The sequence below is a fragment of the Babylonia areolata genome, chromosome 2 (assembly GCF_041734735.1).
Source record: "Babylonia areolata isolate BAREFJ2019XMU chromosome 2, ASM4173473v1, whole genome shotgun sequence".
NCBI lineage: Eukaryota > Metazoa > Mollusca > Gastropoda > Neogastropoda > Buccinidae > Babylonia > Babylonia areolata.
In genome coordinates, this window is record NC_134877.1 from 28,458,147 (window position 1) to 28,474,831 (window position 16,685).

The 16,685-nt window shown below is 43.1% G+C and overlaps 1 protein-coding gene across 1 annotated transcript in view; it reads right to left on the reverse strand.

Annotated features, from left to right (window-relative positions):
• Positions 1-16,685, reverse strand: part of LOC143300071 (protein-lysine N-trimethyltransferase SMYD5-like) — a 42,167-nt gene that overhangs the window by 9,217 nt on the left and 16,265 nt on the right. The window contains exons 7-11 of the mRNA XM_076613634.1: positions 16,469-16,539; positions 6,293-6,399; positions 5,204-5,260; positions 3,311-3,405; positions 233-303 (exon numbers count right to left, since the gene is read on the reverse strand). Coding sequence (XP_076469749.1) covers positions 233-303; positions 3,311-3,405; positions 5,204-5,260; positions 6,293-6,399; positions 16,469-16,539 — 401 coding nt within the window. The remainder of the gene's footprint in view (positions 1-232; positions 304-3,310; positions 3,406-5,203; positions 5,261-6,292; positions 6,400-16,468; positions 16,540-16,685) is intronic.

Here is a 16,685-nt window from a genome sequence, read left to right on the forward strand (position 1 = left end):
CATGCCTTACTTATTTTTTGTTTTTGTTTTGTTTTTTGTTTTTGGTTGTCCCAAGCTTATTGATATTCTATACAGAACATTTTAATGACTTCATAAAATCTCTACCTTTTTTCCCCTTATGATTCCTTTACTGGATAAAGCATGTATCACAAGGAGTCTTGAAAACCTTACCTCTATTGCTATCATCATCATTATTATCATTATTATTACTACTGTTATTATATTATCTTACATTAGCTCTTTCTGTCTGCTGTACCGGCCTCGTTCCAGGTAACATGGCCCCAGGTAGCTGATGCATATTTCCTGTGGGTGGAAAAAACAAAAACAAATGTGACCAAGCGCTATGCTTGCTCCAATATTTGCCTCACGCAGAAGCTGTACTAGCTTGCCTCACGCACAAGCTGTATTAGCAGACGACGTTTTTCCTTCCTTACCCGCGCACAGAATATGTGACGTCACTCTGCTTACATCATTTTGTCCTCGCCAGACACCTGCTCACAGCTCGCCCAATGTCGCATCACGGTACGTCATTGGCTGAGAAGAAACTTGTGTTTCTGTTCCACCGTAATTTATTAATAACTCTTTTGTCAGATCAGTAAACTGCAAGTATTATATACTGGCAGAATCGTCGCAATTCCATCTTTAAGTCTGTTCCATTTATGTTTGACTACGTTGAACTTATTTAACGCAGTTTGTAATTTTCAGCGACGAGCTCGTTAAAACTGACCCTGTTCAGGTGACTTAAATTAAGATTATAAATTCATCTTAAATAATCAACACTTCATTTTACACTCATTATAAAGTAGGCGTTGAGCTCTTTCTTTTGCAACTTATCCGATGCAAATCGGTTCAGGAATCATCTAGAAATCTGACACTGAACACCTTTAAACAAACACAATTGTCATCGGATTCTCCGTGATTAGTGATGATCTGCTCGCAGCTCACGTGACGCACTTTGTGGTCCGCTAAACTTGCATAAATTGGCACAGTGAGGGATGAGTGGTCATTTCATACCTGGTCAGTCATCTGACCAGAGCCTGCTCTCTCTCTTGCTGTGTCGCGGGCAGTGTGTCGGGTGTGTCCCCACAACGGCTGACACCTCGCTATGTATCGCTGTAAGTACTAGTGTGTAGAATGTGTTGATTTGTAAATTGTATTATTCGACACAGTACTTGTGTTTATATGAGTATGTTCAGTTATTGCTTTGTTCAGTTAATTCTTTGTTCAGTTATTGCTTTGACAAGTTAGTCACAGATCGGCTATGACTGATCTAGAAATCGCCATGTCGTCATATGCTCGGAGCAGTGTTCCATTTGATTCTTCTTAATGTCACAGTCAGTGACGTCTCTGGACACAGATAGCTTGTTCCAGAATGTTCTAGTGAGTGCATAACGTTCATTCACCACTTAATGGTTAAGCCATGATGGTTCTTCACTTACTATCTGGTCTATCAGTTTGCCAGTATTATATCTAAGCCACTGATTATCTATCTTGTTTATTATTCATGTATTATCTTACATGCTGATATCAGATGTACTGCTACAGTGTGCTCAGTACTCTAAGATGTGTGTAGTATTCTGCTGTTGTGATTACAAGATAGTGTTGGATTAATACCAGTTATTGGTTAAAGCAACCTGGTATGTATCAGTCTGTTAACTGTAATTTAGTTATCATACTATCTCCTATACAGCTTACTCCAGTATAGTGCAACATGATAAACTGATTCATTTGAGTCACTTTGACACAGTATAAGCTTTATCTAATCTATACTGTCAGTGTACTTTCACCAAGTCAGCATCGCTTCAATCACTTTAACTGCACTATTCAAATGTATTAGGAATGTCATTTGATGTCAGCGTTTGGTCTTCACACATTTGCATATGTTGTTGCGTATCCAAAATCCGAGTGATAGTCTTTCCATGTGATATGTATACATGCGCTTTATTATTCACTTGTGCTGACATGTTGTGCTAATGACATTTGTTTATGTCATTCCAGGCACTGTCTTCTTCTCTTTTTATCTTCTCATCATCTTCTCCTAGTTGTCTTCTTCTCTTAGGTCTTCTCTTTTTATGTAAATAAAACAATAGAAAACCCATTTGTGACTGGCCTCTATATGTTCCTGGCCTGTGCGTGGGATCTTGTCTATCCTTTCATTCAATTAATCATATTTAGTTAAGTCTTTTGTGCCGTACCCCCTATTAGAACCACTCGGTACGCGGCTACAAAAGTGGCGTCGCCGACAGGATAAAGATCCATCACAACATAGGTCCAATTATTCCCTTTAAGGTTTCAGTTCTTTTAACCAAATTCAATCCATCCCTAAACCACAGCCCTTTACCACCAAGTGTACCTTGTTACAACTTGGCGCTGTGAGCATAGGATGTGCAAAGTCTGTAAATATCTCTAATAATAAATCACAGCTCCTAGCCAAGCTAATCTCTATCACACAAAGAAACTCAGAAATACACAAATAAATAAAAAATATACGTCGCCCCCTCCCCCAACCCCTTCACATAGTAAACGGAACCCTTCTTGATGAAGAACAGAAGCAAAATTAGACAGACAGAAACAGGAAGGGTGCATCACATCACACCACATGATACAGCACCTCTCTGGGAGACCGACAAACAGACAGACAGAGACAGGAAGGGTGCATCACATCACACCACATGATACAGCACCTCTCTGGGAGACCGACAGACAGACAGAAACAGGAAGGGTGCATCACATCACACCACATGATACAGCACCTCTCTGGGAGACAGACAGACAGAGACAGGAAGGGTGCATCACATCACACCACATGATACAGCACCTCTCTGGGAGACAGACAGACAGACAGACAGAGAGAGTCAGGAAGGGTGCATCACATCACACCACATGATACAGCACCTCTCTGGGAGACCGACAAACAGACAGAGTCAGGAAGGGTGCATCACATCACACCACATGATACAGCACCTCTCTGGGAGACAGACAGACAGACAGACAGAAACAGGAAGGGTGCATCACATCACACCACATGATACAGCACCTCTCTGGGAGACAGACAGACAGACAGACAGAAACAGGAAGGGTGTGTCACATCACACCACATGATACAGCACCTCTCTGGGAGACAGATAGACATCAGACAGAGACAGGAAGGGTGCATCACATCACACTACATGATACAGCACCTCTCTGGGAGACAGACAGACAGACAGACAGAGACAGGAAGGGTGTATCAGCTACAGTACCGCTATGGGAGACAGACAGACATCAGACAGACAGACAGAGACAGGAAGAGTATGTCACGATACAGAACCTCTCCGGGTTGTATGTCTGTGAGGGCTGTCAGTGTCAGTGTGTGGTCCTTGTCCAGAAAGCTCACTTCTGCATTGGGCCTGCAGCTGTGGTTACCTGACCACATCACACATCCCATCTGTCAGCCATGTTGAACCTTTTGCCCACATCACTTTTAACAGTTCACTTATCTCAGCACACATCACATCTGTCAGCCACATTGTGCCTTTTGTCCACATCACTTATCGTTCACTTCTTACCAACACACACATCACATAGATACACAGCTTACATCTCACACACACTCACCACATTATATAACACACTTATGACACACATACTACATCATCATACTACACATACACACCATATTATCACATGACAAACTTCTGACACACTTCATTATCACAACCCTACAGACACATACACCACATGAACACATCTGATACCACTCACCTCTGAAATACACACACATCACACAGATCACTTCTAACACAATCAAAGGATTGAAACACAGACATGGGATCTAATGGACAGTATAATGATGATATGGATACTTATATTGTAATACCAGTAATCATTCAGCCACTTGATCTTTGCCTTGAACACAGCCTTAATAGCTGATCTGATATGAAATCATCACATTTTCCTGCCTTACGAATTATGTGTAGGAAGTTACAAATTTGATCACACACCAACTCATGATGCACAGAACTGGAATTATGAATGACAACACAGGAATACATCCTGTAAAAAACATACACAAAACTGTAATTATGAGAGATGACATCAGAACACCTCCAGTAAATAAACAAAAACCCCCCAAAAAACCTGTCATAATGAATGCCAACACAAGAACTCTTCCAGTAAAAATACACAGAACTGTAATGATGAATGACAACACAAGAACACCTCTAGTAAAAAAAACAACAAAAAACAAGAAACAAAAAACACAGAACTGTAATGATGAATGACAACACAATGACACCTCTTGGAAAAGAAACAACAACAAAAACCCACAGAACTGTAATTATCAATGACAACACAAGAACACCTCCAAAAAAACCAAAGAGAACAAAAACACAAAAGCGTAATTATCAATGACAACACAAGAACACGTCCAGAAAAAACAAAAAAACAAAACAAACACAATAACACAGAACTGTAATTATGAATGACAACCCAACAACACCTTCAGTTAAAAAATACAATAACAAACACATGATTCAAGGACATCTACCACAGAATTGCCACAGCATAAACTTTGTACACATGGGAAAGGAAATCACAGTGCACACCACATAATCATTGACAGGCCTTAGTGACGGGCGCAATAGCCGAGTGGTTAAAGCGTTGGACTGTCAATCTGAGGGTCCCGGGTTCGAATCACGGTGACAGCACTTGGTGGGTGAAGGGTGGAGATTTTTACGATCTCCAAGGTCACCATATGTGCAGACCTGCTAGTGCCTGAACCCCCTTCGTGTGTGTACGCAAGCAGAAGATCAAATACGCACGTTAAAGATCCTGTAATCCATGTCAGCGTTCGGTGGGTTATGGAAACAAGAACATACCCAGCATGCACACCCCCAAAAACGGAGTATGGCGGGGTAAAAACGGTCATACACGTAAAAGCACACTCGTGTGCATATGAGTGAATGTGGGAGTTGCAGCCCACGAACGCAGAAGAAGAAGAAGACAGGCCTTAATGAATATGAAAGATGGACTTGCCCATGCACACAGACAGACACTGAAACATGCAGACACTTAGTTACAGTTTCACTGAAGGGGAAACTGACATGCACACACACACACACACACACACACACACACACAAATAGTGAATACTTAAAGACATACTCAAAATCACACACACACACACACACACACACCCTCACAGAAATAAGCAAAAACTCACAAGCACTTTGTTTCTCGTAAAGGCCTGAGCCTTCACTGTTGAGGAAGTCCCCACTAACTGAAACATGGACACACCAGACTTTAGTGAAGACAGATGCAATTTAACGGTGACGTAATAACCTTGTGTCTAAACACTAAACAGGGATGGGTACTGGTTCAGAAATCTAAACCTAGCATTAACCTTTTAATTCTTTTAAAATCTATTCTGAAGTCAGCACTTGTTTTTACTTTTAACCAGTACAAACCACAACTTCAGGACAAATGCCAACAAAATCATTTAGGATGCTCCCCTTGCTCACAATAAACACTAATTTCATGTAATAATCTACACATCACTTGGACTTTGAAAATAAATGGATTGTAGGCATTTTGCTGTGCTAATTTTGCATTGTAGGGAGAAACAAAATCTAGACCAATAAAACGAGGAAAATGCCAGCCCTAAAACAAAAAAAACAACCCAACCCACCTCCACCTGTAAGAGACAGTGTACAAGGAGGAGGAGAGAGAGAAAATTTTGTTTTTCATTCCATGCATTCATTTTTCTTTGTTTAGAACTTTTCTGAGATGAAGGTAATGTATTGTATTGTGTTACTCTCTTTTGCCACAACAGATTGCTTTGTTTGAAACTTTTCTGAGATGTAGGTAATGTACTGTATTGTGTTACCCTTTTTTGTAACAAAAAATTTCTCTGTGTGAAATTTGGGCTGTTCTACCCAGGGAGAGTGTGTCACTACTCTGAGAGCACCACCCATTATTTTGTACTTTTTCTTGCCTGCAGTTTTATATTTGCTTTTCTATGGAAGTGGATTTTTCTACAGAATTTTGCCAGAGACAACCCTTTCGCTCCCGTGGGTTCTTTTACATGCACTAAGTGCATGCTGCATAAGGCCCTCGGTTTATCGTCTGATCTGAATGACTAGTGTCCAGACCACCACTCAAGGTCTAGTGGTGGGGGAGAAAATACTGGGGACCATGCCAGGATTTGAACCAGTGCACTCAGATTCTCTCGCTTCCTAGGCGGACGCGTTACCTCTAGGCCATCACTCCACATAGGGCTGTGTGTGTACAAGAAGTGAGGAATCCCGGTCACCTTTCTCTATTTCTGCATAAATCTTGTCAATAAAGTCCATCAGCTGCTTTCGCTCCTCTTCCGACAGGTCCAGAGCACAGCAGTTCTTCACCCATTCTGCGAAGGAACTGCACACACCATCACATGGGTTGTTTTTTGTAACTTTTTTCAATAATATACTTCAACAAATAATTATTACAATGTGCAATACAATGTGTATGTTAAAACTAGCAGAATGGACTAATGCTTTTTTTTCTTTCTTAGGCATGATGATTATGTCTGGGTTTGTTATGTATGGTTTAGTGTGCATGCATACACATGTTTGGGTGAGTACAGTAGTGACACATTCCATCAAACATTCTCATTATTAACATCTCTCTCTCTCTCTCTCATACATACATATATATATATGTGTGTGTGTGTGTGTGTGTGTGTGTGTGTGTGTGTGTGTGTGTGTGTGTGATGGCAGCACTTGAAAACCTGGCGTAAGTCAGAATTAATCATTTTTTTACATTATGCACTTTTAGACTTTTAGAAAGTTTAAGTCATATATTAAGTGTGTGGGTTTTGTTTTTCTTTAACAACAAAAAACAGAATTGATCTATGCATCACTGTTCTTTTACTACAATTTTTTCAAAGTTGGTGTGCCTGAAAAGAACAAGTGTAGAAATTGGCTCATGAAAAAAAACATACATTTGCCTGCTTGTAACTTTAAAACAAGAATTATCTTGAAGTTGAAGAACATATGTGACGCAGCATGTGAAAACCTGGCTAAAGTCGGAAATTATCATTGTTTACATTTGTATACCTTCTAAAAGTTTAAAAATCACAAGTTAAAATGAAAAAAACCCAGAACAGACCTATCTGTCATAGTTTTTTTTTCTATGATTTTTTTTTCTAAGTTCATGTGCCCAAGGAGTAGAAATGGAGAAATCAGCTCATGAAAAAACCATATATTTACGTGCCTATGACTTAAAAAACAAGACTTATCCTGAATATATATGTGGTGTTAAAAAATTCAGAACTGAAAAAACTTTAAATTTCCATATGAAAGAGACACAGGAAAATTCATATTTTCTCTCTGCACTACTCAAATGAAGACTAGTATGGCAAGTGGAGGGGTAGTAGTAGGCCTCCTTCAGTCAGTGTCATGGTTGACCATGGATAGAGTATACCTGACCTAATGTCTAATTGGGCTGTCTGCTTGGACCAAGCAGCGTCGCCTGTGACTGTAGAGACCGATGCGAGAGAGACAGTCTCTGTCGCAGTGGTCACATGTGTAAGCTATGCTGGTCTGTCGGTCTATGTGTTCATAAAATCGACACAACCTGAAGTGAACAAATATGGCGTCTTCAAAAACATCATCTGCAAAGCTGCTTGCTGCAATTCTCAATGAATTGCAACAGTTAGGCGGTCAAGTGAAAGCATGACCTGTTGCACACATGAACTGTGAGTCTATCTGAACATCTTCAGGCAACAGACATCTTGAAACTTTCCTTGTTTGCCTACAAATAGCTATGAAACTAGGCCACCCTTCACGCACCAGCCGCGTTACTGTTACTGCAGATCTAACTGTTTATTTCCTTCAAGCATTGCTTTTGATTTTTCAAAAAATCAGTGTGTTGTTGTGTTATGTACATGATTCGTTTCAAACACTTTGCTGAACAGATTTAGCACTAAACATGTAATCTGGTCACAGTATAACCAGATGTCCTTGACTGGCATACCCGTAACTTAAAACGTTTTGAAGACAAATAAAATTTGTAGCCAGAGACAACTGAGTCAGTGAATTAAAATATGTGTTGCATGCATGTACTGTGATGCTATCTGAACATTTTGAGGCACATAGACCTACCAGCACTTTCTTCAAATTAATCTTGAAATTAGGCCACTACATGCACTGACTACATTACGGTGACTACTGTTCTAAACAGTGTCTTTGTTTATCACACTACTTGTGACCATTCACACAAATACTGTGCTGCACTAAATCTGTATAAGCTACATTCATGAACACTCTCATTACCTGGAATCTAACTGATTTGTATTGTTTAAAGTCTATCAGCCGCACTTCAGGAGATTAAATAAATCTGTAATAAGATCACAGCAAGATGTGATGGCCTTGACAAGCAAATCCATCATTAGGCTTGGAAGGTATTTCTACTGCCTGAACAACATAATATTTTATTAGGCTGTGGTAACTGCGTATGATCATGATATTGTAACCACAAAAACAGATATTTTATAATGTGGGAAATACAGCAAGACCATTCTCCTCGTTTCAAATCATATTTGCTATGATACTAAAAAGCACAAAAAAGGAATGTTTAACTAACAGTCCTCAGAAGTTTAAAAACATGTAAATCTGCTTTTACCCATCAGCCAAGGTCCTCTTCTTCCAGGTAACTGATTTTGACTGTAAATGACACATCTAACAACATACATGATGAGATATATGACAAGCTGGCACAATCTCATAACAAAAGTGACCAGTCCATTCCAATCACAGCACCAGACCAATTGCTGCCTGCTTGCATCTACCATTAGAACACCAGGCCATGTGAAAGAAATTGTAAAGGAGATCTGTAGCAGAGACTTATGGCATGGCATTCTATTGTCGCCAAGCAAAACTGAGGCTACCTCTGAAGTCTCTTGTCAAAGAATACAAGGTAGGGAAGCCAAGACTTATCAGCATGCTCGAAGACTCAGGTGACAGTATTGCGAGATCCAACCAACCCAAGCTGAAGACTGGCAGAAAATGGAAAGTCAGGGACGTGGTCAGTGCAGTGAAAGAAAGTCTTAAGACAAAGGAAATAATAGGGCACACCCAAATCAACAGACAAGGCCTGGGATCGACAAAGATGGAATGGTGGTCCAAGGCAAGGGGGAAAGCAAAAAGAGACATGATCATGCAGGAGATCAAGAAGGTTGAGGATGATAAGAGCCCAGAAGGCAGTCCAGCAAGGCCAGTGGACAACATGGGAAAATGCACTCCAAGGAGCCTCAGCTGGAGCGACATGTGGAACATGGCCCCTCTGAGGATCTGCTTCATCCTAAGATCTGTGTACAACATCCTTCCCTGGAATACAAACTTGGTGAAATGGGGGAAAGCAGATGACCCTGCGTGCCCACTCTGCCATGGTAAACAAACAGTGGAACATGTCCTCAGCTCATGCAAAGCGGTGTTGAGCCAAGGACGGTACATATGGAGGCACAACCAAGTGCTAAAAGAAACTGCACACGTGTGGAGCACTGTCCAAGGAGCACCAACCCCACTGTTGCGTTACCTATCTTAGGTTTTCGTGGCTAGTTAGTTACACATATAGGACTTCGCACGCAGTCACACTAATGAACCAGATATGCCGCCATGGAGGTTTCAGCTCAAGTCCCCTTTTATATAACTGAATACCGATCGGGCCAACTGTGGATGGCGTACATTTAAGAATAAGGCGACTTGCCTTATGTCACATCCCCCTTTCTCGAGAGTGATGGACAATCAAAATCAAGATTTAACTTTAACCAAAAAAACACTAGTACGAACGAAATAAAATGAAACCGAAGTAAATTGAAAACGAATTGATAGCACACAAAGGCGCCTTAAATGAATCGATAGCACACAAAGGTGCCGTCACTTCTTTCGTCTTTTCTGAGTGGTCAGTCTTTGGACCCCACATGGCATCACCAATCAAGTCTTTGTGGGGCCTTCACAATGCGGCCTCTTCTGGTCATCTGGGCTGCTGGAACAGGACTGCTCACAGGAGGTGCACCATGGGACGGACCTGGACTGGAAGCAGTAGCCCTGGGTACACCAGACACGGCCGGACTGGTGACAGCACTGGAAGCGGCAGCCCTGGGTACACCAGGCGCAACTGGACTGGTGACAGCACTGGAAGCGGCAGCCCTCGGTACACCAGGCGCAACTGGACTGGTGACAGCACTGGAAGCGGCAGCCCTCGGTACACCAGACGCAGCTGGACTGGTGACAGCACTGGAAGCGGCAGCCCTCGGTACACCAGACGCACCTGGACTGGTGACAGCATCGTCCCACGGAAAAGGACAAGAAGCCACCTCTGTGTGTGGCTTGGTGGAAAGCAGGGACGAGAGTGGTCTGGGGACAGGTTTGGGGATTTCAGGATTTGGGTCTCGAGGAACAAGGAAACGGCGATTGCGGCGTTGGGGTCCATGGGGTGTCTGGACCTTGTAGTCCCTGTTGGGAAGGGAGTGAATGATGGTCCCTGGAGTTTGGGCTGGATGTACCCAAACTGGCTGACCAGGATGTAGAACAGTTGCTGAACGGGCACGGTGAGCTCTATCAAAATTGTCTTTCTGCTTCTGCTTCTTGATTTTGTCTCTTTGTCTGAAGTCCCTCCACTTCTTCCCCTTCTCACGGGAGAGCTGCGAAGGTGCTGATGGGACAACAGTGCGGACTTTTCTGCCAAACAGCAGCTCGGCAGGACTCAGGCCCTGCTCCAATGGTGTGGACCGGTAAGCGAGGAGAGCCAGGTAGGGGTCTTCTGCCTTTGTAAGTAATGACTTCATGGTTTGGACTGCCCTCTCCGCTTCTCCATTACCCTGTGGGTAGTGGGGGCTGCTGGTAATGTGAGTGAACTCGTACTTCTGTGTGAATTCCTGGAACTGTCTGCATGCAAACTGGGGACCGTTATCGCTTACAACAATTTGTGGAATTCCATGGCGGGCAAAAATACTCTTGATGTGAGATATCACATGATTGGCTGTGGTGTTACTCAGTGTGACCACCTCAATGTAGCGTGAGTAGTAGTCAACAACCAGAAGATACTGCTGTCTTGAAATCTCAAACAAGTCCATGGCAACCTTTTGCCATGGGAATGCTGGTGTGGCAGTTGTGATGAGGGGTTCTGGCGGTACACGTCTCTCTTTGATGCAGATTGGGCACTTCTGGACCATGGACTCAATTTGGACTGATAGCCTGGGCCACCAAACACAGTCTCTGGCTAGTGCTCGACATTTAACGATGCCTTGGTGTCCAGTGTGCAGCTTCTCAAGGATGTCAGCTCGCAGGATTTCTGGAATTATCAGTCTGCTCCTGTAGAGAAGTATGCCCTCTTGCACTGTGATTTCTGAGCGGACAGACCAAAACACCTTCAACTCTGGATCATTTGGACTCGAATCTGGCCAGCCTTCCTGGACATATCGGTGTAGCACCTGACAAACTCTGTCTCTCATACATTCATTTCGAATCTGTTCAAGTCGCCACTCTGATGCTGGCTGGTTCTGGATGACCTGATGTACGAAGAGATCATCCTCCTCTTCTTGCATCTTCTCTTCTGGTTTTTGTTTTCCTGCTGGTGCACGTGACAGAGCGTCAGCTGTCACAAGGTTTTTTCCTCTTGTATACTCGATGGAGTACGAGAACCGCATCAGACGCATTCTGAATCTCTGAATCCTGGGTGGCAGATCTTCCAGGCCTTTAGACTTCAGAAGGGCCAAAAGGGGCTTGTGATCTGTTTGGATAACTAAATCCTGCAGCCCTACAATGTAATCTGCAAATTTTTCGCATGCCCAAGTCACAGCAAGGGCTTCACGTTCAAATTGCGCATACCTTCTTTCTGTGTCTGTCATGCTCCTGGATGCATAGAACACTGGTTTTAAGTGTCCATCTGACTGTTTCTGTAGGAGGACTGCACCAAGGCCAAATGAGGAGGCATCGACTGAGACCACTGTTTTTCTGGTTGCATTGTAGTGTGCCAAGACTGGAGCTTCTGTCAACTGCTTCTTGACTTTTTGGAATGCTGCCTCCTGAGCTGTGGCCCAAGTCCACTCAACATCATTTTTCAGCAGATCTCTAAGGGCCTTGCTGTCATCTGCTAGGGTAGGTCCTGCAAATTTGGCAACATGGTTGATGACTCCCAAGAGTTTCCTTAGGTCTGACACATTCTGTGGCCTGGGAAAATCCTTGATTGCAGCGATTTTTTCTGGATCCATGGCTATCCCATCCTTGGAGACAACATGCCCAAGGAATCTGATTTGGTCTTTGGCAAACTGGCACTTGTCTCCATTTAAGGTGACGCCTGCCCGTTGGAGGGTCTCCATCACCTTCTTCAAGTGGATGTCATGCTCTTGCTTTGATGACCCATAGATGAGGAGGTCATCAATGTCACAGATCACTCCATCGTGATTCTCTAACAACTGATTCATGCGTCGCTGGAACACCTCAGGCCCTGAACTTATTCCAAACGGCAACCTGGTGTAGCAATACCTCCCATAGGGAGTAATGAATGTAGTCAGTTCTTGACTTTCTTCATCCAAGGGTATCTGGTGAAAACCAGAATTGCAGTCAAGTTTGGTAAACACGGTTGCGCCTGACAGTTGAGCCAAAAGTTCATCAGTTGTTGGCAAAGGATAGTTCTCCCTTCGAACTGATTCATTGAGTTTGCTCAGATCCACGCAGACTCGGACTCTCTCATTGCTCTTGGGGACAACTACTATAGGGGCACACCAGTCAGTTGGCTTGCTAATGCTGCGGATCACTCCCTGCTGTTCCAGCTGATCCAGCTCTACCTTGACCTTCTCTCTCAAAGGATGGGCTAAACGACGTGGAGCTGACACAGCATAGGGAGAACACTTGTCTCTGAGGCGGATTTTGTAAGATTCCTGTAACTTGCCAAGACCTCTGAAGAGTTCATGAAATTCTGCTATAAACTGTGTTTCCTCAGTTTCCTTCACCATGTTCACTCGCACAATCATATTCAGGGCAGTGATAGCAGGCCGACCTAGTAATGCTTCATTGAGGCCACTAACGACGTACACTTCCTGAGTCGTTGTGTGGTTCTGGAAGGTTAATTGTGCTGTGAACTTGCCAAGACAAGGGATCTGGACTCGGCTTGCACCAAACAGCTTCTTGTTTGACCTCTGTAGTGGTCTCTTGCCTTTTGGCACCATCGATGGTGGCACTACAGTGACATCTGGCCCCGTGTCCAGCTTGAACACGTTATCCATGCCTTCCAATCTAACCTTGGCTTTCCATGGATCTGATGTTGCCTTGTGATTGACTGAATCCAGGAAGGCATCTTCTCTGTGTGCTTTGGAGTTCTCTTTAGGCCTAAAAAGACTTGCCACTGTTGCTTCTTCTGCTTCTTCCTCCAACCTCCTGACTGAATAAGGCAAAGAGCGACAAACTGCAGCATAATGACCAATCTTGGAACACTTCCTGCATGTGGCTGCTTTTGCAGGACAAGCATCTCTTCTATGTGGACCCCTTCCACACCACGAGCATGGCTTGCTTCCTCCTGATGATGTCCGTTTCCACGGTGGCATGCTCTGTTGTGGTCCTTGTTTGACTTTGTTTACTTCAACTACTTCTTCACTGCTAATACCTTCTCTAAATGTTCTAGACTGCATTGACCTTGCTCTAGCCTTGGACGTTTCTTGGGCTCTGCAAATTTCTACTGTTTGCTGAAGTGAAAGAGTCTTGTTTTGTAGCAGTTTCTCCCGTGTGTCATCGTCTATCACTCCTATAACAATTCGATCTCTGACCATCCTGTCAGGCTCCTTGAAATTGCATGTTTTTGTCAGTTTTCGCAGGGCTGCAACGTATGCATCAATGGAATCATCCTTTGATTGGTTTCTTGAGTGGAACTTGAAACTCTCATACACTTCATGAGTAGTTCCCAAGCAGAAGTAATTGAATTTGTCAAGAACTGTCCCGATGTCTTTATTGCCTTATGTCACACCCACCAGAAGTTCCAGTAGAGTTCTGCTCTGCAGAAGGCAATAGTCTGGCCAGGAACAGCATCCAAAGTTTCCAACGCATGGAAACGTGGGCTGCTTGATGGTGCCGAAGACTGGGAATGCACAGTTAACCTACCAGAGGGGAAGAAACACCCGGAAATCATCAGCAAGAGCGGCATGAGACCGGACATGGTACTCCATTCCAAGGCAACGAAACAAGCGATTCTGATTGAGCTCACTGTGCCATACGAAAGCAGAATGGAGGAAGCCCACATCTACAAGACCGAGAAGTATGCCAGTCTAGCCAGCAGCCTGAGAGAATCTGGCTTCCAAGCCAAAGTCCTCGCCATAGAGATTGGCACAAGAGGGTTTGTGAGCGCATCTGCCTACAGCCTCATGAAACAGCTGTCGATTTCTGGCAGAGAGAGGACATGGGCTCTCAAGGCAATGGCAGAAGCAGCAGAAAAAAAGTTCCAGCTGGATCTGGTCGAGGAGGAATGAAAGTAAACTTCATAAGGATTAAATTTCCCTACTCAGACTAGGTGTATGATGGCTCAATGGTTAAAACGTCTGCCAGAAAAAGGTGACTCAGTTCTGAATAGGCGACCACCCTGGAGGCGCGGGTTTGAACCTACTGAGGACCAGGAAAAAAAAGAAAAAAAAAGAAAAGGCAGCAATACAAGGGCATCCAGGAGTCCTGGGTGCGGCCCGGCCCCCTTAGAGTGTAACGAGTTAAGGGCCAAAACACTTGACTGAGGGGGGCTTCTTCTCTGAAGACCTTGTACTGTCCAGCAAGCTCTCCCTAGAGTTTCTTATCACTGGCTCTGAATAAGTGTTAAGGTGGGGTTGTTGGGTGTTGATTTATTCATCAATCTCACGAGACATCAAAGGGCAATGGAACAGAAGGGATGATGAGAGTTTGGGGGTGGGGGGGGGGGGCGCTTTCTTGATATGAAAATCCCACTTGCATGTCATTGGATGTGTGGTTACAAGAGTCACAAAGTACATATAATGTGCACTTTGTAAAACCATATAAACAATTTTGATAGTTTCAGCTTGAGTGAAAAAGTAAAACATCAAGCTGGTATCACAAAGTTAATGAAAAACCCTTCTCAACTAGCTGGGTTGTCTCTTTCCAACTAGGGCAATGTTTAGTCTTTGTGACAGTACCTGCCATATGTACACAAGGATGTGCACTTTAAGTTGGTCTTGCAGCATTTGCGCCTTTCTCTGCACACCACTTTGCAGGAGTAGTGAAACAGTTCACATCAAGTTTCTTGAGCTTCTGTAGAATGGTCCACAAAAGTCTTCCCCTCTCCTTTTTGCAAACCCCACCATTCTACCTCCAGATGTAAGCACTCTCTCAGATAAACTGCTCTTTGTGTACCATTCAAGAACTGCTGATGTGGGTGAAGTATTTTCCAAAGTTTTCTCTTCTTTCGCGAAGAGAGGCTGTCTGAGCATGTTGACGACATGCAGATTGCTCAGACAATCAAACAACAAGGCAACAAACTGCTCAATGATGTACTCAGGGACTTAGTACAGTTATCCATCATCATTAGGAAAGCATTAATTATTTAGTTGTTTGCTTACATAGTGCATGTTTTCCATGCTTCTCTTTTGCCTCTGCAAACAAGCAAAGCCATGGTTTATGCACAATTCCTGCTGAACAACAACAAAATCAAAGAAGACAAAAGGAAGGTGGGGGGGGGGGGAGCTAACAGTACTGATATGAATCTGATACATATATTTTTTATCACCATCTGATACTAGTATTTTTTGAACCAAAGTTGTGTGTTGCCCACATCCATCTTTATTTCATAGTTTTAGTATCATTTTTAGATCTGTCAAAATTTTTAGATCTGTCAAAATTTCAAACTTCCAATGCCAAAAGCAATCTATGGTGAAATATTTTCGGCAGTTACTCCGATCAAGACCATTTCTTTCGACAATTTGTGGTTGGCATATCAAATGCGCATTCCCAATCCAAACAATACAAGATTTTCTTGTATTCGGGAGTGTGCGGATTTGCCCATGGCCCTATGTGTGTGGTTATGTGTTTGTGTGAGTGTGTGTGTGTGAGTGTGTGTGTGTGTGCGCACGAGCGTGTGCATTCGTTTATGCGCACACTCACCATGTTTTTCACACTTACTGGGAAAACACATGCACGCGCAAACACACTTTACCATCACTCACATACACAAACATATGCACACAAACCTTCATAAACCACACACGTACACATGGGTACACATGCACCCACACATGCACACGTACACACGCGAACATGCACAAAACATACACATATGTACATGTGTGCATGCACACTTGCACATACACACACACACACACGCATTCTTTGATCTGGATCACTTTCTGAATTTTTGTTGTTGTTTTTTATTAGATTGTTAAAAAAAAAAGAAAAGAAAATCACCAATTTCAACAACACATTAAAATATAAAAAATCAATATAATAGCTATTTTTACCTCGTACCGATGCCCTGTCCATTAGTACCAAGCATTGCCATGGCCTCCACAAAACCCTCAGGCGTCTCCCACTGAAATAAAAAATATGAACTTTTTTTTAGGTTTTTTTTTTGACAACTCCAAAAGAAATTATGCTCATGCACACACAGGACATGAAAACAGAGGCAACAAACTTATACGTATGTAGGCTGCAACTCTCACATTCACTTGTATGTAC